This window comes from Megalobrama amblycephala, linkage group LG16, assembly GCF_018812025.1.
Source record: "Megalobrama amblycephala isolate DHTTF-2021 linkage group LG16, ASM1881202v1, whole genome shotgun sequence".
NCBI lineage: Eukaryota > Metazoa > Chordata > Actinopteri > Cypriniformes > Xenocyprididae > Megalobrama > Megalobrama amblycephala.
This window is the reverse complement of record NC_063059.1, coordinates 39,753,954-39,780,305: the sequence shown is the minus strand read 5'-3', so window position 1 is coordinate 39,780,305 and position 26,352 is coordinate 39,753,954. Positions and strand designations below refer to the sequence as shown.

Here is a 26,352-nt window from a genome sequence, read left to right as displayed (position 1 = left end):
ATACCTTTGAAACCTTCAAGAGAATATCACCGATCTTACATTATCTCATATCTGCAGAGATGGAAACAGACATATTTTGATACAAAGGTATGTCATGTTATCAATTCTGATGGAAAATACACCAACTAGATCTTTCAGCACAGAAGAGACACATTTGGAAATAATCAAACATATATATATAGAAAAATAAATGATTAAAGAAATCAATAACATGTAAAAGAATAATAAGGCAGCATAATGAATATGATGATTAATGTTGATTAAATGAATACATAGCTATCAATGATTAGAATTCAAAAAGAGTAGATTAATAAGTCTCATAAAAAGTAATAATTATTCATAGAAATAAAAGACATTAATCAAAAGAATACATTTGAATATTAATAATTTCACATACACTGATGACAAATGACTGATTGTAGGTTTTTATTACAGTTATTTCTCTAATTTTATATAGGGGGTTTCAAAAAACAAACATAACTTAAATTCATGGATTAAATTAAAGTGACTGAATACATATGTTGTTGCCCAACATAACAGTGTACAACAAAACAGAAAAAAACCTCTACAAATCTTGTGGCATTTCTCTTTTTAACTAAAATATTGAAAGAGAGTTGTTTTGAGTCCTGTGAGCACAAATAAATGGGAGCAAATGCAATTGAATAAGTACATGACTTTTTTTTTTATGTGAAGGATGATCTCTACAATTCCTGTTGCATTTCTATACATTTATTTTATCTGAATCTCACATTATTTACCTGAAAGATCTGAGGATAACATTTGTTCAGTGTGTTTTTAAATATGAATTACTAGAGTTTTTGCTCAGGTGAAACTCCCTCCTGAGTACAGTGCGCCTTCACTCCAGTATGAAGTCGCTCATGTGATTTCAGGTGTGCAGACTGAGAGAAACTCCTGTCACAAGATGAGCACTTGTAAGGTCTTTCTCCAGTATGAATTCTTTGGTGCCGTTTCAGACTGTCAGCTGTTGTAAAGCTCTTCCCACAGTCCAAACACACATGATCTCTTATTTCATTATGTGTTTTCTGGTGCTTTTTACATAGATCCATCCTTGAAAAACTCTTTCCACACAAAGAACACTCATAAGGCTTCTCATATAAATGAACTTTCAGGTGTTTTTTTAGATTTGATGATGAAATAAAATCTTTACCACACTGATCACAGTTAAATGGTTTTTCTCCAGAGTGAAGGAGCAGATGATATCTGAGACCTGATTCACCAAGAAAACTCTTTCCACACTGAGTGCATGTAAACGGTTTTTCTCCAGTGTGAATTCTCATGTGTCTGTTAAGGTTTCCTCTTTTATTTGGGAATCTCTTTCCACACTGTGAGCAGATGTGCAGCTTTTTGGCTTCTGTTCCTTGAGTTTGTAAGTCATGTTTCTCCTCTTTAACTTCATTCAGTTTGTGTTTTTGCTCCATCGCCTCCATCTGGTCTAAAATAAACGTATTAGGTAGTTAGAATCAGTTCAAGGAGAAAAACTTGAAAATTCAAGCTTTTCTAAAGCAAAGACAACAAGAGATCAGGGGTGTATTCCAGAAAACAGGTTATGTGACATACCTGGATATATTTAAGGGTCAGTTTACTTTAGAGCTACCATATAAAGCACTATTAAAACAAGGTAATGTTTATTTTATTCAAGGTAATGTTATATATAAATAAGTTAGGACACCCTATTGAATTCCATGGTTTTCCATATCAGAACATAATAAAAATCATCTAGTGCTTGGCAGGTCTTAAAATTTGGAAAATAAAACCTCTGATGATCAACAACACATTAGATATCACGCCACATCATTATTTATTTGGCAAAAATAAAGCCAAGATGGAAAAAACATTGGTGGACAAAGTAAGGACACCCTATGATTCAATTGCCTGCAGATCCAATTTTATCAGCAATAACTTGAAGTAATAATTTTCTGTAAGACTTTATCAGTCTCTCACATCATTATGGAGGAATTTTGGCCCATTCTTCTTTACAACGTTGCTTAAGTTTCTTGAGGTTTGTAGTTTTGATGAGGTCTGAACTTGACTGGGCCATAGCAACACCTTTATTCTTTTCTTTTTCAGCCATTCTGTTGTAGATTTGATGTGATCTTCAGATCATTGTCCAGTTTCATGACTTAATTTTGGCCAAGCTCTAGGCTTGACATTTGACTCTAGAATACTTTGGTATACAGAGGAGTTCATGGTCGACTCAATGACTGTGAGGTGCACAAGGCCTGTGGACACAAAACAAGCCCCACGTGCATCAATTTTACCCATATTATTAACACTTCTATTCACACTGGTACATTTTCTACAGCATTTAAGCAGGCTAGGATTAGCCCACTGATTAAGAATCCCACTCTAAATCCAGCACTTTTAGAAAACTACAGACCAGTATCCCTTCTTCCATTCATTGCAAAGACACTTGAGAGAGTTGTGTTAAACCAACTGTCTACTTATCTCGCACAGAACAACTTCCTTGACAACAACCACTCTGGCTTCAAGAGTGGCCACTCAACTGAGACTGCCCTGCTCTCAGTTACTGAAGCCCTGAGACTGTCATGAGCAACTTCAAAATCATCAGTACTCATCTTGCTGGATCGGTCTGCTGCTTTTGACACAGTTAACCACCAGATCCTCCTGTCAACCATCATGGAAAAAGGGTATCCCAGGAACCGTACTCCAGTGGTTCAAGTCTTACCTCTCAGGTAGGTCCTTCACGGTATCTTGGAGTGGTGAGATACCCTGGGGTACCTCAGGGCTCCGTGCTTGGACCACTTCTCTTCTCCATCTACATGTCATCACTAGGATTTGTCATTCAGGAACATGGTTTTTCCTATCACTGCTATGCTGATGACACATAACTCTACCTCTCATTCCAGATGATCCGACAGTTGCTGCTAGCATCACAGCCTGCCTGACAGCCATATCCGCCTGGATGAAGGACCACCACATTCAACTCAATCTAGCTAGGACGGAACTGCTTGTGGATGGTGCCAACTCAACACTTCATCATAACCTCTCCATTCAACTTTGTTCGTCAACCATAACTCCTTCCAGGACTAAACTTATACAGCCGTGTTATATTTGCAAACACAGACTGTTATTTAGTTGAACCAGGTTTTATTTTATTATTTAATTAGCATCAAACAAACAATATAGTTCTTATTCACAGTGATTATAGATTATTAATGAAACGATTGAAAATGATTGCACAACTACCAAGTAGGTGGTGATACCACATGCACTATATGTAAATAGCCATTAAAGGTCCCGTTCTTCGTGATCCCATGTTTCAAACTTTAGTTAGTGTGTAATGTTGTTGTTAGAGTATAAATAAAATCTGTAAAATTTTAAAGCTCAAAGTTCAATGCCAAGCGAGATATTTTATTTAACAGAAGTGGCCTACATCGAACGGCCAGTTTGGACTACATCCCTCTACTTCCTTCTTTAATGACGTCACTAAAACAGTTTTTTGACTAACCTCCGCCCACAGGAATACACAAGAGTTGCGTTTGTAGAGTGTGTTTGTCGCCATGTCGTCGAAACGCTGTTATTTTCATCCCGCAGTCCAATCACCGGGTCTGATTCCGGCTCAAATTGATAGGGTAAAATTAAAGACATGTTTACAATAACACTGAGCGCATGCATCTCCACGTTATGGTAAGAGGCGTGACCTTTCCGGGCAAGGGTCGCTAAGCTGCTGTCGAATCACAACACAGGAACCGCTGGCACAATCAGAACTCGTTACGTATTTCTGAAGGAGGGACTTCATAGAACAAGGAAGTCATCAGCCCGTTTTTATGACAGTGGAAACAGCGGTATACAGATAAGTAAATTATGTGAAAAATACTGTGTTTTTTTACACGCGAAACATGAACACATGTTATATTGCACACTATAAACACAATCAAAGCTTCAAAAAACCACGAAAAACGGGACCTTTAAACAAAAGAAGAAAGAAGGCACGTTTTTTCTTAGCCTCCATTTCCATGGTGACTCATCAATTCATCTCTTTGTTAAAGGGGCTATGCGTAATATTTTTACTTTAATAAAGCATAAAAATACCCCAATATGTTTGCAGATATTTAGGAAACATGCTAAGTACTTGTTTCTCTGAAAAACAATGCTACATCCAGACATTCTACTTTGAAATGTGCATTCCGTGTCGGAATGTCTGTCTTTGTTTTGGTGCGTGCGAAACCGTGTGCTGCCAGTTTATCCAATAGTATTTCGATATCACAGGTTGCCAGTTGGCGGAAAACACTGCATATTGCAACCATGGAAACCAGCAAACAAACTGGGTCAGAGAATCGCAGATTCTACTTGACCTAAAAAGCCTCTGAATCCATCTAAATATCTCTATGAACAACAGCATATTAAAACAGATAAATCAACTCATCAGCTTACAGTGTGTAAGTCTCCTCAGCTTTCATTGTCAATTGCGCTCCCTATTGTTGCGTGTCAAGCTGGCCACCCATGTCTTTGAACGAGGAGGTGGGGCAAACAATATTTTAAATTTGGACTGCAGTACCTATTTCAACCACTGTCATTCCTACATAGAGCCCCTTTAAGAATGTCTTGTGAGTTAACTCTGAACATATTCTGGGTTGTCTGAACTTACTCACGGACTTGTTTTTGGAACCAGCATTCCTCGAGTAAGCAAGGTTTGGGTTAATCGACCGAGAGTTCAGGGTATGTTTGACTGTAAGATAATCTTGCTTTATGGAAAACCCCCAGGTAACTGTTAGTATCCAATATCAGATCTTTGATGTGGCAAAGGTTAGTTCTGTCATTCACTTGTTAATAAGATTAAAATTTAGATGCTAGAAACAAGGTTATGATTTAGATGCATTACTGTGTCATTTATCATCCATATACTGCTTATTAATTCACAGAATTATTGAAGAATCAAGAATGGTCACCAACCTATTTGTTCCTCAGTATTTTCATGTTTTACTCTGGATGATTCTGGATCACTCATGTCCTCAATCTCCACTTTAATAAACTCCATCTTCAAACAGATTTCAGCTGATACAGCTGGAGTTTGTCCTTCTCTTGTAGAATGATATGAATATTCCCAGTATTTATTGGTGAACTGTTGTGGGAGAGATCTGCCAAATTCAAAGAGAAGTTAATGTATTTCAGTATAAATTCAGTAATTACATTTAGATATCAGAAAACAAGCATGTTCAATTTATAGAGAAATGTTGAGAATTTTGATGTGGTTACATATTAGTTGCATTCAACACAAATTTTGTTTAATTCGTAAAACAACCATAATTTTTAACTGAGATGCTGAAAAGTCTTTTTGTCTCCAAAAGTTCCCTGTTTTCACCTCAATATCTTTCACTGGCAGTTTTGAAATATATGGCAAAAATATTCCACATTTTCCCTTCATTCATGAACAAAAAGTATATACAGGTCTGCAAATGTATGTTAAAAAATTCCCCACTCATAGCCATATAGCATTAAGGCCCATTCACACCAAGAACGATAACTATAAAGATAGTGATAGATATAGTTCTGAAAATCATTCTAAATATAAAAGAATAGCACTGTCCACACCAGATATAACAATAACGATATAGAGAAACAATATTGCTGGAATCACTTTCAGAAAGATTTTTTCCATCTGTTGAACAATAAAACACTGGCAGCCAATCAGAATCCATTCTAATTTATGGGCTCACGCATTTAAAATGGCAGACAACATTGTGGAGAAGTTAATCGCTGAGGTCCAGGAAAAGCCACCACTGTTTGACAAGTCAACCCCTTTTCAAGGATACTTTAAAGAAAATGTATATTTGGAAAACAATCGGCCATACCTTCGGAATAAATGGTGAAAAGTGTTAACAATGTGATCATAATGCCAGGCTAGCAAACAGTGTAAAATAAAATTACCTCAGGTATCCAGCGCTAGTTTTGACAACACTGTCTTGCTTCCTTTTGAAGTTGCAGTGAAAAAGACTAGGCATTGTTTTTATTCCACTATACCTACTCTGTCAGCCAAATTCACTGTTAGATTAGATCGATTACACAAGCTATTCACTTGAAGCAGCATGCTGAGGACATCTGCTGGTTAAAGCTGTGTAAATGCAACAAGAACAGCAAAAAATGTTGTACACACTTTAAAACCACAGCACTTATGCTTAGAATAAACAGACAAGTTAACGTTCGTTGGTGTGGATGCATATAGTTATCATTATAGTTACCTTTATAGTTATTGTTCTTGGGGTGGCCTTAAGGGTTGGATCCTTCAGTGTGGCAAAATAAGGGACACCCATTCATGTCCCCCAACCCATCTGCCCCTAATGACAGCGTTTAAGGACACACATAAAGAATAAGACTTGAACTGATTTTTTTTTTTTTTTTTTTTTTTTTAATAAACCTTGACAGCCCAACTATAAAATATAAGATCATGTATATGGATCAACCAAACACCTGCCAAATGCTGATGTATTTCAGAAGTGGTGTGTAATGCAGTCACTACTAGCCACTCTGGAAGGTTAAACATTTTAAATATAATAGACCTAAATACATTTTTACATGCCTTTTAAAAGGGCATCTGAAATGATGACCTAAGTGCAATGTAGTGTTGTCAAAAATATCGATGTTTTCATACACAACTATACTGAAATGTAATATTGTTAATGTAAAAATGTTATATATACAAGAACAAACTGCCACAATAAAACTTTATATAAAAACCGAATTTAAAAATCCATACACTTATCAGACGTAATATCACATTTCTTCATATTTTTAAAGAACTGATGTCTTACCAGATATTCTATTCGTCCGCACAGTAAAATCAGAAATCAAAGCAAAACAAACTCACACAACACTCCGCCGTGATACAGCCGTAAACGTGCTCCTATTGTCGTGAACATCTACCGTACCGCGTCGCATGTGTTATTCGCTCGTCTTCCTCTAGGAGGCGCTGAATGATTCTGAGATTACTGAAAAACATCACAAGTTTGCAGCGATTGTCAGTGTTATTTGATAGTAATATATGAGCGTGAAATATAAAATGAAATAGACACACGACTTATATTACTGTCTCTGATTAGGTCTACACTGTTAGGCTAATCTGTTAATGAACCTGATGAAAGTGAAAGAAGTAGTCAAAACATCATTCATTCATACTAAAGAAAGCCTGGTCAGTGTATACAATATTTAAATCTATTTTAAGGTAAATAAAACATTTGACTTAAATGCCAATAATTACTAATTACAGTAATCATATAAAGAAATATGTAAATAATGTAACATTTTTACACGTTATGTGACTTACACAAGGAGCACTGCAATCAATCTGGCATGAGAATCAACAAATGTAGGCTACTTTTGTAGTGTAAATGTGTCCAGTAAGGCCAAAAACGAAGAAAAAAAAAAAGCTTGAAGACTTGAAAGCACCTCAAAGAGATCCTGAAGTTTGCGATTAATGTGGTAATTTACAACAAATAAATTGAAGACATCAGAATAAAAAAGTCAAATTGAGGAAATAGTTTCATAATGACTGATGCAGTGAGATTCAGGCAGATGAGCAATGATTATGTCAGACAAATTTATTAAGTAAAAATGTACAATTATAAAGACAACAATTGAATCAAATATGGAAATTGTACAAATATGTTTAAGCAAAATAAAAAAATAATTAAATGAAAGTGACTAAAGATATATTCGGTATAACAACAAAACATACCTTGCTATGCATTAATTTTTATCTGAATCTCACATTATTTACCTGAAGACACAAGTTTGGGGGCTCAATCCCCTGCCCTTTTTCGAAATTAATCAAAAGTGCCCCTCTCAGACAAATAGCAATGATAATATTGTGGTCAATAAAACAAAATGCATTTAAATTATAATTTACATGACAAAGTGTACAATAGTAACAAATCGCTCAAAAACCGGAAAATTCTATGTACAGGTCTCTGCAGGACAGTAATAGGAGTTACCAGATCAGTGGGTGAGGCCATAAACAGAGGGGCGTTTTTGAGAGCGTTACCTGATTTGCCCATGTCAGAGTGTGGATAGGGTTTAGGGGTTGGGTCGAGTGAAGGGGATCATTTTCATTGCATGATTTATAAACACCCACCAATTTGAAAACACCCACAAATTCAGAAACGCCCACTTTTGTTCCGCAGAGACCTCATACTTGAAAATTCCTGTTTATGTTTACATATCCGTCAGTCATAGGCATTGCCATAATGCATTGCTTTGGGTTATGTGCATTTTGATTGGCTGACTGATTTTCCACAGTCTGTTCGAAACATTCAAAAGAGGCTCTCGAGCCATATATGGTGAGTGCCTATATGGTTCGATGGAAGAAAAAAATAAAACCAAACAAATTTTTTTTTTCATCAATAATCAAAGCTAGTGTGTAGATTTAATTAAAAAACTCTATATTACATAGTTTAAAATATTACATAATTCATCAATGCCGTTTGTCATACACCAACCCATCGTGATATCACACAAGATGTTCAAATTTCATTGGACAATGTGAAGTAGAGCGGTAATTTTCCATTCTAATTTATTAATCGGTTGAAAATTACATGGACAGACGAGCTTTTTATGTGGTTTGTCTCATTCTAAATCAAGTTGCATTGTTGACAAAATGAATGTTAACTGACTGCAACGCACTGCACAAAACCATGCAGCACCAAAAGGCGCATTAATGGTAAGTAGTGTTATATTAATTTAGTGTATTTATGCATATTGATACACCATTTACCATGTGATGAAACTATCATAGTTAATGAAGCCCAAGTGCCACCTACAGGCCTATTATGCGAAGTGAAGGCTGGCAAAAAGGTGACGTGAAGGAGCTTTATTATATTACCATTTTTGATAATTATGCAGCATTATGAAAAGTCTCTTAAGCTCATCCATTTATTTGATCAAAAACAGCAATATTGTGAAATATTACAATTTAAAGTAATGGTTTTCTATTTTAATATAGTTTAAAATATAATTTGTTCACATAATTTATGCTGTTCTTTTTTAACATCAAAGAATCCTGGGGGGAAAAAGTATCACAGGTTATAAAAAATATTAAGCAGCAGAACTGTTTACAACATTGATAATAAATCATCATATTAGAATGATTTCTTAAGGATCATGTGACACTGAAGACTAGAGTAATGATGCTGAAAAACTCAGTTTTGCTTCAAAGTATATTAAAATAAAAAACCAATTTTTATAACTGTTATAATATTTCACAATATTAGTTTTTTCTGTATTTTTGATCATATAAATGCAGGCTTGATGAGACTTCTGGCAAAAACACAAAACAGTAATGTATCCAAACTTTTGACACACACACATTTATCTATTTATTTATTTACATGAATTGCCCCTTTTTTACATTTGAGCCCCTGCGGAACTCTCTGCACATCCCTGCTCCTAAGTGTCTTTGAAGTGTACTGTATGTGGAGAGCAAATGGTACAGAAGGGCTATAGCGCTCAGTGGGGAACCTAGACATTACGGAGCCTGCATGGGTGATTGTGTTTGATCACTCCAGAAGCTATAACGGTTTCTCTCCAGTGTGAACTCTCATGTGTTCATTAAGGTTTCCTTTATTTGTGAAACTCTTTCCACACTGAGTGCATGTATACGGTTTCTCTCCAGTGTGAATTCTTGTGTGTTTATCAAGGTCTCCTTTTTGTTTGAAACTCTTTCCACACTGAGTGCATGTATACGGTTTTTCTCCAGAGTGAATTCTCATGTGTCTGTTAAGGTCTCCTTTTTGTCTGAAACTCTTTCCACACTGAGAGCATGTAAACGGTTTCTCTCCAGTGTGAACTCTCATGTGTTCATTAAGGTTTCCTTTATTTGTGAAACTCTTTCCACACTGAATGCATGTATATGGTTTCTCTCCAGTGTGAATTCTCGTGTGTTTATCACGGTGTGCTTTTTGTTTGAAACTCTTTCCACACTGAGTGCATGTATATGTTTTTTCTCCAGTGTGAACACTTTGGTGCAGTTTCAGATTACTTGATGTTGTAAAGCTCTTCCCACACTCCGAACACACATGATCTTTCACATTATTATGTGCTTTCTGGTGCTGTTTACATATATCCAGCCTAGAAAAACTCTTTCCGCAGAAGAAACACACATAAGGCTTCTCATCTGAATGAACTTTCAAATGATAATGGAAACTTGCTACTTGAGAAAAACTCTTTCCACACTGAGTGCATGTATACGGTTTCTCTCCAGTGTGAACTCTCATGTGTACATTAAGGGTTCCTTTTTTTGTGAAACTCTTTCCACACTGAGTGCAGGTATACGGTTTTTCTCCAGTGTGAATTCTCATGTGTGCGTTAAGGTTTCTTTTATCTGTGAATTTCTTTCCACACTGAGTGCATGTATACGGTTTTTCTCCAGTGTGAATTCTCATGTGTTTATTAAGCTCTCCTTTTTGTATGAAACTCTTTCCACACTGAGTGCATGTAAACGGTTTTTCTCCAGTGTGAATTCTTATGTGTCCATTAAGGTTTGATTTATTTTGGAATGTCTTTCCACACGCTGAGCAGGTGTGCAGCTTCTTGGCTTTTGTTTCTTGAGTTTTGAAGTCATGTTTCTCCTCTTTAACTTTCAGTTTGTGTTTTTGCTCCATCACCTCCATCTGGTCTAAAATAAACATAATAGGTAAATAGTTTGAATCAGTTCAAGGAGAAAAACTTGAGAATTCAAGTTAACATTGCTTATGCAGAGACAACAAGAGATAAGGGGTGTATTCCAGGAAGCAGGTTATGTGACATACCGGTGTATGCTTAAAGGATTAGTTCACTTTAAAATGAAAATGACCCCAAGATTTACTAACCCTCAAGTCATCCTAGGTGTATATGTCTGCGGTTCTTGAGGTAAATAAACTTACAGTTTCTCTATTTGTAGACACACTGCTGCCGTGAGAGACTCAGGTAGGCTGATTTACAAATGCTTATTCTCTCTCAACTGTATTAGTCTGCTATCAATGGCTCAAGCTTCCATTCCTAGTTCTGAAATAAAGTTTCAGAATTAGCAACGGAGGCTTGGGATGAGATGCGTAAGAAATTAGTGTTTTAAAGACAAAAACCTGACAAGTGTCTTTAAAATACGACATCTGTCTTGAGGTGTGGTAACCGTAGTAGAAGCATAATAATTGACTTGGGGCCACTGAATTATAAAAATAATACATACCTGAGGTGTAACGGCATTACCACATCGGGCGTGCATTATTTTCTAACAATTCAACAGCTCATCATTAATTATTCCTTACGTAATTTGCATCTCACATCGTTGATCTGCATTCAGACCTTTTTTAGTAAAAGGATGTTTTTTATGCTACAATGTACTTCTATAATAAAAATCATATATAATATATCATACCTTTCAAGGAATGTGGAAGCAAAATCACTAAACATATACTGCCATATTAACTTCGCAAGCACAGACTATTATTTAGTTGAACTTTATTTTTATTATATAATTACAATCAAACAAACAATGTAGTTCTTATTCACCATGATTAAAGATTATTAAACGAAGCAATTGAAAAATAATTGCACAACCACCAAATAAGTGGCGACATGCACTAAGCATGTAAATAGCCATAAAAAAAGAAGAAGAAAGTAGTAGTATAGTGCTTTTCTTAGTGTCCATTTCCACGGTGACTCGTTGATTCGTCACTTTGTTAAGAATATCTTGTGTGTTAACTCTGAACATATTCTGGGTTGTCTGAACTTACTCCTGGACTTGTTTTTGGAACCAGCATACCTCGAGTAAGCAAGGTTTGGGTTAATCGATTGAGAGTTCAGGGTATGTTTGACTGTAAGATAATCTTGCTTTCTGGAAAACCCCCAGGTAACTGTTAGTGTCAAATATCAGATCTTTGATGTGGCAAAGGTTAGTTCTGTGATTCACGTCTTAATATTATTAAAATTTAGATGAAAAATGCTAGAATCAAGGTTATGATTTAGATACATTACTGTATCATGTAACATCCATATACTGCTTATTAATTCACAGAATTATTGAAGAATCAAGAATGGACACCAACCTATTTGTTCCTCAGTATCTTCATCTTTTATTCTGGATGGCTCTGAAATACTCATGTCTTCAGTCTCCTCTTTAATAAAGTCCATCTTTAACAGTCACACAGATTTCAGCTGCTACACCTGGAGTTTGTCTTTCTCTTGTGAATATTCCCAGTATTTATTGGTGAATTGTTGTGGGAGGAGCTTCACTGCAGGTGTGAACTGTGATCACTGTGAGGACCAGATCTGGAAAAATAAAGTTACGTAAACACAGTCAGATATGTTTTAAATGAATATAAACAGTGGAGAAAGGAAACACATGTGTAACAGTATAATGGATCTGTGTGTCAGGTCTTAAAGTGACAGCAGCCTAATATACCTGCCAAATAATGAAATAATATTAAAAATATCTCTATGGAAGTTGTTTTCCTCATGGTATCAATGTCAAAACTGTTGCCAGTGAAAACGCTGAGTGTCTAGTAACTTCGGAAAACCACTAGCTACAGTGGCTGATGAGCAAAAAAAGTTGTCAAGCCCTGAACAGAACACATTTTATTTTATATGATTTTACATTTGAACTCTTTTTTTAAACTTTTTAAAATGTCACAAATTGTGTGTGAGTATATATATTACTATACATACAGTACTATATATAAAATCAATACTGCATTTATTGGACCAAAAATACAGAAAAAAATAGTAATACTGTGAAAAACTGGTACAATTTAAAATAGCCGTTTTCTATATGAATATATTTTAAAATGTAATTTATTCATGTGAAACAAAGCTGAATTTTCAGCATCATTACTCCAGTCTTCAGTGTCACATGATCCTTCACAAATAAATCTAATATGCTAATATGCTGTGCTTTTTTATTTATTATCAGTGTTGGAAACCGTTGTGCTGCTTAATATTTTTTGGAACCTGTGATACTCATTTCAGGATTCATTGATTAATAAAAAGAACAGCATTTATTTAAAAAAATAAATCTTTTCTAACAATAATAATTATAAAACATTTTACGATCACTTTTTTTTCAATTCAACACATCCTTGCTGAATAAAAGTAATAATTTCTCTCATATAAAGAAAGAAAAAAAATTACTAACTTTAATCACAGGAATAAATAATATTTAAAGTATATAAAGATAAACACCTGTTTGTTTCCAGTTAACAATGGGGCAACAATAAACTTTTATTCAATTCAATTCACATTTATTTGTACAGCGCTTTTCATATTGTTTCAAAGCAGCTTTACAGAGAATGCATGTCAACATTACAATTTAAGAATGCAGTTATCAAATAATGTAATAATTTAGGCAATTCTTTTACAAAAACATTTATAAAAAATTTATAAAAAACGAATTTTAAAATCCAAACACTTGTCAGCCATATTAGCCTCGTTCTGAATTGTTAGTCCAAATCTGATTTTTGTGCATATCCGATTTAAATCCGATCAGATATAGCAAGCCTGATTGAACGGGGGTCATTCCTGGATTGCGGTAACATTTTGGCTTCATAAGTGTTGGAAAAAAAAGGTTCATGATTTTCATGTTTTTAGCATTCTACCAAAATAGTGACATGTTTATTTATTAAGAATACATATTGGTCAAGCTCAGGGACTCAAAAAAAGAATAATTATAGGTAGATTGTTCAGACACTGGCCATGAAAATATTCCACCCTGTTAGGGACATATACATAGTCATCACAACATGTTAATAATGTAAATGTTAAACAAAAATGAGCTTTTCTTGGATAGTATATGTCCCTTTTGCCATCTTAGTATTTTTTTTTATTCTTGAAACAATAACAAAATAATTATTGATGAATAGAATATGTCTTGATTATTAAGAACAGGTACTTTTTTGTGCCCATTTTTGCCAATAGGATGGCAAATAATATATATATATATTTTTTTTTTGCTCAAAAACATATATGCTGTTAGTGCTCCTCACCTCACAAAATAAGACAAAAGTATGCCAAATATTTAATGTTGCTGTCAAATTATTATTTAAAATTACTTGTCTAACAGGGTGGAGAGGAGCATAACAGGGTGGAAAGGAGCATAACAGGGTGGAAAGGAGCATAACAGGGTGGAAAGTAGCAGAACAGGGTGGAACACCAGTGTTAACAGGTTCTAACAGTGGATGAACTTTCCGTCATTGCCCTGCATGGTTTGCCATCTTTAATATGTGGAACTGCACCTATATAATGTTGTTTCAAAACAATAAAAAAATAAAATAAAATAATCCAGATTTCCTTTGGGAGAGGGACAAAAAAAAAAAATCGCTATGTGGTTTCTTATCACAATCAATCATGGTGCTGCTCAGATGGCTAGAGAATGCCCTTTTTTGAATAACAACAGTATATTTTAAATATTTGTTTAATTGCATCTTTTTATATATATATATATAAATGAAGGCCAGTATCACTGATACTAATACTGGTACTGATGTTTCTATGAAAATAATGAAATTTATATTTTTACATTATATACATTCACATTACACTATAACTGTGATCAATTTCAACATTTATTAGACTTTAAAAATAACTTTTATATTTAAGAAAAATTGTTCTAAACAGTACCAAATTAGGGTCTTTGGCTTGTAACAATAGTAGAATCCTTTTTGGTGCTTTAAGGTTCTATAAAGAACTGTGCAGTTTATTTTCATTATTCAGTATCTTTATATTATTATTACAATTTGAAATGTTAAAATTTTAATAAATAAATCATTTGATATAATATAATATATACATATGTATAGAATTTGCTATATATATTAAATACTATTTATTCTATTAGAATTTCCACCCTGTTAGTTTCACATTAGGTTTATAGACCTAAGAGGGTGGAAAATTTTGAGCTAAGTTAGCCCTAGCTCTTTGAGTGATCAACATTAAGCTAGCTAACCTTCTATAGATAAACAGAACTTTTATAACCATGTCAGATTTGTTTTTACATTTTTTTGATAGGGCAAACATTCTCCATAATATAGCCTAACAGGGTGGAACTTTGAGGGTGGGACAAGTAGGATAACATTTTTAAAAAACTAAAAAAAAAGTTAGGAGTTAGAGTTGAAGCTAACCTCAGCTTGTACAGTTGAATTCCAGCAGGAAAAAGAAATGATGTCACTTCTTGAAAATGGTCTCAATGAAAATGCAGTCGGTTTTGGAAGGCGAGAAAGTACATACTAACAGGGTGGAAGATGACTTCAGGGACACGGTAATTGAGGAAAATTTAAAAAAATAAAATAACTATATTTTCACATGATTTATATGTATGATTAGAGGCAATTTAGCCTAGTCTATAACATAATTTAAAAATATTTTGAGGTTTTTATCATTTCATGGTTTATATTTCTCGTGAAAGCTGATTACTTTGCACTGAGGACATGATCAAATTTAATGCATACATCAATAAAAAGGTGTGTAAAATACAAAATAGTTAAAAAAAAAAAATCTATCATCTCTGTTTAAGTGATAAAGAAGACCTAAATATACAATTTAAGCCATTTCTTAAAAATGTGACTCATTTTATAAATAATATGAGTAAATAAATCATTGAGACAGTAAAAGTCACTGCATAACAGGAATGACCCACGGCCAAAAATCACATGAAATGCTATTTTTAAAAATCCGGAATAAAGCCGTTCATACCTGCCTCCTATGTTTCTGCCGTTGCCTCATCATAACGCACTAGTCCAGCGCCGATGGCTACATGTTGTTATGATGTAAATAAGCCAACATCTGTATTGAAAACCCCTCCATGTTACGGTTGTTTTTGTCGTATACCTACGAACGCAACGTCATTGCCATAGAAACCAATGCGGATATTCCGGAAAACGAAAAAGCGCCATGGACACACAGATCGGATCTGAACACTTGCTATAAACAGTGTGGACATCAATTTTTTTTTTTTTTTTTTTTTTTTTTTTGGATCAGATTCCAATCGGATACACAAGTAATCAGATTTGGACTGAAAGTCTGAACGAGGCTAATATCACATATATTCATATTTTAAATAACTTATGTCTTACCAGATATTCTATTTGTCCGCACAGTATAATTTGAACAAAAAGCAGGCTCCGCCGTGATACAGCCGTAAACGTGCTCTTATTGTCGTAACCATCTACCGTACCGCGTCTGCGGGTGTCGCATGTGTTATTCGCTCGTCTTCCTCTAGGAGGCGCTCAATGATTTTGAGATTCCTGAAACCATCACAAGTTATTTACAGCGATTGTCAGTCATATGTGATGGTAACATTAGCGCATGAAAGATCAATGAAACAGACACACGAATTCTGTTGCTTTCTCTGATTAGGTCTACACTGTTAATTTGTTAATGAACCTGATGAAAGCGAATGAAGTAGTCAAAACATAATGCCAGGTCAATGTGTACAATATTTAAATCTATTTTAAGGTAGGTAAAATATTTGACTAAAATGCTAATAAAAATAAAATTACTCACTGTATTCATATAAAGAAAGAATATGTGTCAGTAAAATATTATTTAATTTTTTACACTTTATGTGACACAAGGAGCACTACAATCAAATTGGCATAAGAGTCAACAAATGTAGGCTACTTTGTAGTGTAAATGTGTCCAGTTAAAAAAATTGTTTTTTTTTGTTAAAGACTTGAAAGCATCTCCTGAAGTTTGTGCTTAATGTTGCAATTTACAACAAAGAAATCGAAGAACTCAAAATCAAACTCAAATTGAGGAAATAGTTTATTGACTGATGCGGTGAGATCCAGGCAGACAAGCAATGATTGTGTCAGATATAAATTTATTAAGTAAAAATGTTCAAGTATAAAGACAACATGTCAAATATGGAAATTGTACAAACATTTTTAAACAAAATAAAAAAGATCAATCTTATAGATTATAATAAGTTTCAAAGTATTGTCTCTAAAAGATGAAGATTGACAAGATCAGAGTATAAGAGGGAGAAAAACCCAAAAGTGAGATATTTGAATAATATAAGCAGAAGATGAAGAACAAAATAACGGCAAAGAATATAAATGCAGGAAACTTACATCTTCCTGAACTTGTGTTTTGGTCTGATAAGAAAAGGTCAAACAGACTTTCATCCATTATTTCATATTCGGCATGACCGGTCGAATGCTACAGTTGCAAAGATAGAAGAAAATAGATAAACGAGGTGTGGTTTTGACACCTTTAAAGTGCCCCTATTATGCTATTTGAAACATTCCTAATTCTGTTTAGGTCTCCTACAACAGGTTTACATGCATCAAAGGTCAAAAACACTTTCATTTTCTCATAATATACATTGCACATATAAATACTAGCGTAAGTCTAATGATGAAATTATTGGAAGAACTAGTTATTCAACCTGAAGCTCCATCACAAGGATGACTTGAGCAGGACGTTTCTCAGTGATACACTACTGACGTACAATGAGATGTTGCAACTGTAATTCCTCATCATCAGCATTATCAAGTGTATGTTGTTACGTCCATAGGGACATAAGTTACTCTATTTTGTATGATGTAACTTGCCATTGTGTTCTCTGTGTAGGCTATCTGTATATTGTTTTCCTGTCTCTCTTGCTCCTCCTGGGGCACGTTCAAGCTCAAACCGGTGCGCAACGTTTTGCTACGGTTTCCGGGTTGAACGACATGTTTCCTGGAAAGTCTGTCTAAATATCATTTAGTAATTGTCTTCTGGTCCATATCCTTTCCTTAGGAAGGTGTGCTAGACACTGATTAATGTAACATAAAAACACTATACTTATATATTTTGCTATTATATTGTGGAGTGATACTTTCATAAACTTTCATAAAGGCAAATGTGGGATCACAATATTTAGGAACCACAGTTTCCACAAATCCCTTCACTGGATTGGGATGTTCTCTTTTATTCTGGAAGGGCAGTGACTGTAACATTGAGCGTATTTTGCAGTATTAAACACATATTTATACTGACTTCATCAGGCTCTGAAAATTTCGAAATAGAACACAAAGAATGGCCTTCTCAGCTGCCATAGTTGCAACTGTTGTGTCATCAGAACAGGGTGCTCAACGCACCTCTGTTTCCGTTTAAAAAACGTTTTGCGTTCTGCGATAAGCCCTGACAAAACGTTGCAAAATGTTTTTTAAATGGAAATGGAGGTGCGTTGAACACCCTGTTCTGATGACACAAAAGTTGCAACTATGGCAGCTGAGAAGGCCATTCTTTGTGTTATTTTTGAAGAATTTTCTGAGCCTGATGACGTCGGTATAAATACGTGTTTAATACTGCAAAATACGCTCGATGTTACAGTCACTGCTCTTGCTGTCCAGAATAAAAGAGAACATCCCAATCGAGTGAAGGGATTTGTGGAAACTTCTAATAATTGTGATGCAACACTTGCCTCGCATTTCAGGATGAAAAGACAAACATTTCAGGTGAAGGATAATCCACCTCTTACCTCCGAGACTGTGTTATGATCTGTATTTTTTTTATTGTTTGTATTAGGCTTATCATCATTGCTTATCATTGTTGTGCTATTGTAATATTTACCATTATATATAAGTTTTTATAGGTAAATAAGCGACTTCCACTCCTCCCATGTGCTCCTTTTCACAGTCTGGCAGAAATGATGAAATGATGTGGTTCTAAAATATATGGTCACATGACAATAAAATGGTACGGTTGCCAAGATACAGGGGGTGGGTCAACTTACCCACTGGCTTATCTTACCCCACTCACCCCTACCCTCTATACCAAGTTCGCCGAGTTCAGACTTGTGACCTTGGTAGGACTTGGCAAGTTCAACTCAGGAGAACGAACTCCTGTGAACGGAAGGACACAAGTCCGGTGATTCTGTAAATGATACAGCAGCGTACTTGATAACGTCACTCAGCTCGCTCTGGCTTCTCCAGTTATCTCTGTATATATTTTAGGCAACAATAAAACAAAATGTGTTATAAAACACCACTCTGCCTCTTTTCGTTTTATTTAAAAACAAACAAACAAACAAACATATTAATATAGCCTCACAAATGTGGTTCAGGCAACGTGTTCATTGATTATCTTCATTGTCTGCATATATAGTATTTATAACAAAACGAAATATTAAACAGCCTCTTTTCGTTTACATTTCAAAAATATTAAACATATTAATATATGTGCATACTCTGATTATCTTCACTGTAATAAAATGAAATAACAAAACACAACCCTGTCTCTTTGTTAAATGTCAGTTGTAATGATCAATAATAGCCATTATAAAAGGTATATTAAGAATATGCAATAAGAAATAAAGCAAACAATTCAGTCAAGCATACAAAATCAGCGCTTTAGTAGGCTACAACGGTAAAGTTAAATAGCCTAAATATATAAAGTTATGAAACGTCACTTTGCCCTCAGCCAAAACGATTTGCCACGAAACAAATTATAGATTTATGAGACGAAAGATCACCTGTTAGATATACAAAAGACGAATTATGTCATGTTTTACCACTACAGAGACATCAGAGCCAGCGGCAAATGTCAGAAGGACTAGCCGAGGTAAGGCTGTTCTTGGCGGGGCACATGAGTACTGAGCGTCCGGTGATCGCCTGGATCTCACAACTCCGAAAACGTCTGATCAAATTTTCAGAAAGGCTCTACCTTTATCAATAAACCACAAATTTGAGCTTTAAACCAGTACATTCTTGCCTGAAAAACTCTTGAAACTACATATCATGACATAATAACAGTAATATGTTTAAATTATGCTGGTTTTCTCCTTTATTATTGACACTTGCTGGTTAGTGCGAGATACATTCTTGGTATACCTGGCTGTCTCAAGTCCGCACAAGTCACCCCTCAGTGCATCCTCGATAAAAGGGGCGGATCAAAAACACATCCGGGGATTTGAACTGTACTTGGTTAGATGTGAACTTTGAATTGGAACAGTACTTGGGCAGCGATTGATGATGTTTCACAAGTCCACAAGAAGAAAAGTACAGGCAAGAACGCATATTGAGAAACGGCTCAACACGAGTGACGCGTCTTGTGTTATTCTATAGTCTTTAAAGGTCCCGTTTTTCGTGGTTTTTTTGAAGCTTTGATTGTTTTTATAGTGTGCAATATAACATGTGTTCATGTTTCGCGTGTAAAAAAACACAGTATTTTTCACATAATTTACTTATCTGTATACCGCTGTTTCCACTGTCATAAAAACGGGCTGATGACTTCCTTGTTCTATGAAGTCCCTCCTTCAGAAATACGTAACGAGTTCTGATTGTGCCAGCGGTTCCTGTGTTGTGATTCGACAGCAGCTTAGCGCACCCAGAGCCGTAGAGATGGCTCTGAGCGCACCTTGCCCGGAAAGGTCACGCCTCTTACCATAACGTGTGCTGCACATAGTTTTACATGTGGATTATAATTTTCGGGAACCGAGTTAAACATAAATTGTAACCATTGATCTCTAAGTACAGCGTCCCTGGGAAGGCCAAACAAAGGTGATTGGACTACGGGATGAAAATAACAGCGTTTCGACGACATGGCGACAAACACACTCTACAAACGCAACTCTTGCTCTTCTCCGTGGGAGCACAACAAGACCACGCCCCCTTTTTTTGTGTATTCCTGTGGGCGGAGGTTAGTCAAAAAACTGTTTTAGTGACGTCATTAAAGAAGGAAGTAGAGAGATGTAGTCCAAACTGGCCGTTCGATGTAGGCGACTTCTGTTAAATAAAATATCTCGCTTGGCATTGAACTTTGAGCTTTAAAATTTTACAGATTTTATTTATACTCTAACAACAACATTACACACTAACTAAAGTTTGAAACATGGGATCACGAAGAACGGGACCTTTAATGTGACATGACGCGTTGCCATGGAAACAATAAGGGCAAACGTTCTAAAAAACTCACTCTGGGAGGTCAGCTGGAATATTTTAAACTCACGCTTGAAAGGGTTAAATGAATACATAGCTATCAATGACTAGAAATCATTAATAATAATTACTTAAAAAATAAGACATTAATCAAAAAAAAAAAAAAATCTGAATACAAATAATTTTGCATACGCCAATAACAAATGACTGATTGAGGTTATTTCTGTAATTTTAAACAAAACAATTTCAAACAAAACAATTCAAGTTCATAAATTAAATCAAAGTGACTGAATACATATTCTGTTCTCCAACAAAACAGAAAAAACACCTCTACAAATCATTTCTGAATCTCACATTAGTTACCTGAAAACACTAGATCTGAGGAGAACATTTGTTCAGTGTAATGTTTTTTTTTTGTTTTTTTTTACTATGAAATCAGTTTTTGATCAGGTGAAACTCTCTCCTAAGTACAGTATGGTTTCTCTCCAGTGTGAAGTCGCTCATGTGATTTCAGGTGTCTGTACTGAGTGAAACTCTTGTCACAATATGAGCACTTGAAAGGTCTTTCTCCATTATGAACTCGCTCATGTACTCTTAGTTGTCCAGACCGAGCGAAACTCTTGTCACAATATGAGCACTTGTACGGTTTTTCTCCAGTATGAATTCTTTGGTGCTCTTTCAGACAGGCAGCCCTATTAAAGCTCTTCCCACAGTCCAAACACACATGATCTTTCACTTCATTATGTATTTTCTGGTGCTGTTTACATATATCCAACCTTGAAAAACTTTTTCCACAAAGAGAACACACATAAGGTCTCTCATCTGAATGAACTTTCAGGTGTGTTTTTAGAATTGATGATGAAATAAAATCTTTTCCACACTGATCACAGTTAAATGTTTTTTCTCCAGAGTGACAGAGCAGATGATGTCTTAAACTTGCTGCATCTTTGAAACTCTTCTCACACTGAGTACAGTGGTACGGCTTCTCTCCAGTATGAACTCGTTCATGTGATTTCAGGGATCCTGGGTCAGTGAAACTCTTGTCACAATATGAGCACTTGTGAGGTTTTTCTCCAGTATGAATTCTTTGGTGCAGTTTCAAATTACTAGATGTTGTAAAGCTCTTCCCACAGTCCAAACACACATGATCTTTCACTTTATTGTGTGTTTTCTGGTGCTGCTTAAAATGATACAGCCTTGAAAAACTCTTTTCACAGAAGGAACACACATAAGGCTTCTCATCTGAATGAACTTTCAGGTGATAACTGAGACCTGTTGCTTGAGAAAAACTCTTTCCACACTGAGAACATGTATACGGTTTCTCTCCAGTGTGAGTTCTCATGTGTTTATTAAGGTCTCCTTTTTTTATGAAACTCTTTTCCACACTGAGTGCATGTATACGGTTTCTCTCCAGTGTGAATTCTCTTGTGTCTGTTAAGGTCTCCTTTTTGTCTGAAACTCTTTCCACACTGAGTGCATGTATACGGTTTCTCTCCAGTGTGAATTCTCATGTGTATATTAAGGTCTCCTTTTTTTATGAAACTTTTTTCACACTGAGTGCATGTAAACGGTTTTTCTCCAGTGTGAACTCTCGTGTGTTTATTAAGGTCTCCTTTTTTTATGAAAGCCTTTTCACACTGAGTGCATGTATACGGTTTCTCTCCAGTGTGAACTCTGGTGTGTGTATTAAGGTCTCCTTTTTGTCTGAAACTCTTTCCACACTGAGTGCATGTAAACGGTTTTTCTCCAGTGTGAATTCTCATATGTACATTAAGGATACCTTTATTTGTGAAACTTTTTCCACACTGAGCGCATGTATATGGTTTTTCTCCAGTGTGAACTCTTATATGTCTTTTCAGGTTTCCTTTATCTGGGAATTTCTTTCCACACTGAGAGCATGCATATGGTTTCTCTACAGCATGAACTCTTGTGTGTTTATTAAGGTCTCCTTTTTGTATGAAACTCTTTCCACACTGAGTGCATGTATACGGTTTTTCTCCAGTGTGAACTCTTATGTGTACATTCAGGTTTCCTTTATTTTGGAAACTCTTTCCACACTGTGAGCAGGTGTGCAGCTTTTTGGCTTTTGTTCCTTGAGTTTTGAAGTCATGTTTCTCCTTTTTACCTTCATTCAGTTTGTGTTTTTGCTCCATCACCTCCACCTGGTCTAAAATAAACATTAGGTAGTATGAATCAGTTCAAGGAAAACATTGCTTAAGCAAAGACAACAAGAGATCAGGGGTGTACTCCAGAAAGCAGGTTATGTGACATACCCGGGTATGTTTAAAGGATTAGTTCACTTTAAAATGAAAATTAGCCCAAGCTTTACCTGCCCTCAAGCCATCCTAGGTGTATATGACTTTCTTCTTTTTAAAGAACACAATTGGAGTACACAAAACTCTTTCAATTCAAAATGCTTATGCTACACTACCTCCTGCACCTTCCGTATTTTAACTACGGAAAAAGCATTTTTCGTAAGTTGAATATGGAAGGTGGTCTGCTGGAAACTATATTTTACTTCATAACTTGTTAAATATGGATATTTTTCTTACACAAACACATCACTTCACTTCAGAAGGACTTTATTAACCCCCCAGAGCCATGTGGAAAATGTTTATGATGGATGGAGGCACTTTTTTAAGCTTCATACTCATTGGTACAGTTCACTACCTTTATAAAGCTCGGATGTCATGTCAAGTCATGTACACCTAGGATGGTTGAGGGTGAGTAAATCTAAATCTTGGGGTAATTTTCATCATGATGAAGACTGAAAATTCAGCTTTGCATCACAGAAATAAATTATATTTTAAAGTATATTAAAATAGAAAACCATCATTTTAAATTGTAATAATATTTCACACTATTATTGTTTTTTTCTGTATTTATTATGAAATTAATGCAGCCTTAATGAGCATAAGAGACTTTGTTCAAAAACATTAAAAATAGTAATGTTTCCAAGCTTTAGACTGGTAGTCATATATATATTTTTTAAGGAAAATGCACTGCTAAAGTAGTTCTAGGCAGGTCTTGACCACATTACAGTTCCATATCACATCGCCAAATGATTTCAGTTATTTCAAAGATCCTTACTGCCTACAACAGCAAAACAAACAAAACCCACACTGACGATCAAGCAAATAAATATAGTAAACAATAGAATAAAAACGACAAATTATTGTTATGGTTTTTGCCACAAAACACATTTTATTATGTCCGGAAAGTGCATACTCAGTCCAGCTCTCTCTTTCAATTTGTTGAGATTGCCTTGCGTGTAAGCAAGGTTTGGGTTAATCAACCATGAGTTCAGGGTATGTCTGACCGTAGGATGACCTTGCTTTCTGGAAAACCCCCAGGTAACTGTTAGTGTCAAATATCAGATCTTTGATGAGGCAAAGGTTAGTTCTGTCATTCACTTGTTAATATGACTAAAATTTAGATAAAAAATGGTAGAAACAAGGTTATGAATTAGATGCATTACTGTATCATTTATCATCCATATACTGCTTATTATTTCACAGCCACCAAAGCAGTAAACAATGAAGAATCAAGAATGGACACCAACCTATTTGTTCCTCAGTTTCTTCATGTTTTATTCTGGATGGTTCTGGATCACTCATGTCTTCAATCTCCTCTTTAATAAAGTCCATCTTTAACAGTGACACAGATTTCAGCTGCTACACCTGGAGTTTGTCCTTCTCTTGTAGGATGATGTGAATATTCCCAGTATTTATTGGTGAATTGTGGGAGGAGCTACACTGCAGGTGTGAACTTTGATCACTGTGTGATACTGACACCCACAGGACCAGATCTGTAAAAAGATAAGATACTGAATTTATAAAGAAATACGTTAATTACATTTAGATTACTTTAACATGTTTGTTGAGATATAGAGAATTCTGATATGGTTATATAGTAGTTAAACTTAACATAAGGTTTGTTTAATTATTTTCCAAAGAAAACCATCAAGACCATCATGTTTAACTGAGCTGCTAAAAAGCCTTTTTGTGACACATTAAGCACATTTTATTGGTGTGAACAGCTGAAACAGAGTCTGTGAAAAACTCTCTGCCAACATATTGTTACACAATAATTAATAAAAAACAGCACACACAACGCTGAATTAAAGTATTCATTTCTTTTAAATAAAGAAAAAAAATTACTAACACCAAACTTGAAAATTTGTAAATTCAACAGGAATAAATATGTTTTTAAAGTATATAAAAATAAATACCTGTTTGTTTTCAGTGAACAATTGGGCAACAATAAACTTTTATAAAAACCGAATTTTAAAATCCAAACACTTGTCAGACATAATATTACATATCTTCATATTTTTACAGAACTGATGTCTTGCCAGCTATTCTATTCATCCGTACAATATAATTTGAACAAAACAAAACTCACACAACAGTCCACTGTGATACAGCCGTACATGTGCTCTTATTGTCGTAAACATCTACCGTACCGCACCTGCGGGTGTCGCATGTGTTATTCGCTCGTCTTCCTCTAGAAGGCGCTGAATGATTCTGAGATTCCTGAAAGCATCACAAGTTTTTATAGCGATTGTCAGTCATATGTGATGATAACATTAGAATATGAAAGATCAAATGAAACACGACTTATGTTGCTTTCTCTGATTAGGTCTACACTGTTTGTTAATGAACCTGATGAAAGTGAATGAAGTAGTCAAAACACAATTAATTCATAACTAAAGAAAGCCTGGTCAATGTATACAATATTTTAATCTATAGATAAAATATTTGACTAAAATGCTAATAAAAATAAAATTACTCTCTGTAATAATAAAGAAAGAATATGTGTCAGTAAAATATTATTGAATTTTTTACACTTTATGTGACTTACACAAGGAGCACTGCGATCAATTTGGCATAAGTTAACAAATGTAGGCTGCTTTGTAGTGTGAATGTGTCCAGTAAGGCCAAAAACTTGACTTGACTTGAAAGCATCTCAAAGAGATACTGAAATTTGTGCTTAATGTTGCAATTTACAACAAAGAAATTGAAGAGCTCAAAATTAAACTCAAACTGAGGAAATAGTTTAATGACTGATGTGGTGAGATCCAGGCAGACGAGCAATGATTATGTGAGATACAAATTTATTAAGTAAAAATGTACAATTATAAAAACAACAATTGAATCAAATATGAAAACTGTACAAACATTTTTAAACAAAATAAATAAGATCGATCTTATTCTATAGATTATAATAAGTTCCAAAGTATTGTCTCCAACAGATGAAGATTGAGAAGATCAGAGTATAAGAGAAAGAAGGACTCAAAAGAAGTGATATATATTTGCAGAATACAAGCAGAGAAAGAAGAGAAGAAGCAGAAGATGTGAAGAACAAAATAACAGCAAAGAATATAAATGCAGGAAACTTACATCCTCCTGAACTTGTGTTTTGGTCTGATAAAAAAAAAGGTCAAACAGACTTATCCATTATTTCATATTCGGCATGACCAGTCAAA

At 35.0% G+C, this 26,352-nt stretch overlaps 4 protein-coding genes and 1 pseudogene across 9 annotated transcripts in view; all 5 read right to left on the bottom strand.

Moving 5' to 3' along the window:
• The window catches only part of LOC125248609 (gastrula zinc finger protein XlCGF52.1-like), a 244,508-nt gene that overhangs the window by 26,057 nt on the left and 192,099 nt on the right, over positions 1–26,352 (bottom strand). The window lies entirely within an intron of this gene.
• The window catches only part of LOC125248716, a 551,526-nt pseudogene that overhangs the window by 474,366 nt on the left and 50,808 nt on the right, over positions 1–26,352 (bottom strand).
• On the bottom strand, positions 594–6,905 carry LOC125248672 (gastrula zinc finger protein XlCGF7.1-like). 3 transcript variants are annotated; one of them, XM_048160782.1, is made up of 5 exons: positions 6,792–6,900; positions 6,222–6,317; positions 5,911–6,094; positions 4,936–5,120; positions 594–1,453 (listed from the first exon to the last, which is right to left on the bottom strand). In XM_048160782.1, the coding sequence occupies exons 3-5, from the start codon at positions 5,982–5,984 to the stop codon at positions 810–812; spliced, it is 903 nt and encodes a 300-aa protein (XP_048016739.1). In that variant the 5' UTR covers positions 5,985–6,094; positions 6,222–6,317; positions 6,792–6,900; the 3' UTR covers positions 594–809. The 3 variants fall into 3 exon arrangements, with proteins under 3 accessions (XP_048016739.1, XP_048016740.1, XP_048016741.1); XM_048160783.1 differs by lacking the exon at positions 5,911–6,094; XM_048160784.1 differs by lacking the exons at positions 5,911–6,094; positions 6,222–6,317 and having other exon boundaries at positions 6,792–6,905.
• LOC125248640 (gastrula zinc finger protein XlCGF57.1-like) lies at positions 9,260–25,267 on the bottom strand. 4 transcript variants are annotated; one of them, XM_048160710.1, is made up of 4 exons: positions 25,096–25,253; positions 24,545–24,672; positions 12,057–12,174; positions 9,260–10,648 (listed from the first exon to the last, which is right to left on the bottom strand). In XM_048160710.1, the coding sequence occupies exons 3-4, from the start codon at positions 12,139–12,141 to the stop codon at positions 9,543–9,545; spliced, it is 1,191 nt and encodes a 396-aa protein (XP_048016667.1). In that variant the 5' UTR covers positions 12,142–12,174; positions 24,545–24,672; positions 25,096–25,253; the 3' UTR covers positions 9,260–9,542. The 4 variants fall into 4 exon arrangements, with proteins under 4 accessions (XP_048016667.1, XP_048016668.1, XP_048016666.1 ...); XM_048160711.1 differs by lacking the exon at positions 12,057–12,174 and having other exon boundaries at positions 24,427–24,672; positions 25,096–25,267; XM_048160709.1 differs by lacking the exons at positions 24,545–24,672; positions 25,096–25,253 and adding an exon at positions 16,074–16,350 and having other exon boundaries at positions 12,057–12,279.
• LOC125248679 (zinc finger protein 502-like) lies at positions 20,826–22,381 on the bottom strand. The gene has a single exon (XM_048160794.1). The coding sequence runs from the start codon at positions 22,204–22,206 to the stop codon at positions 21,328–21,330; it is 879 nt and encodes a 292-aa protein (XP_048016751.1). The 5' UTR covers positions 22,207–22,381; the 3' UTR covers positions 20,826–21,327.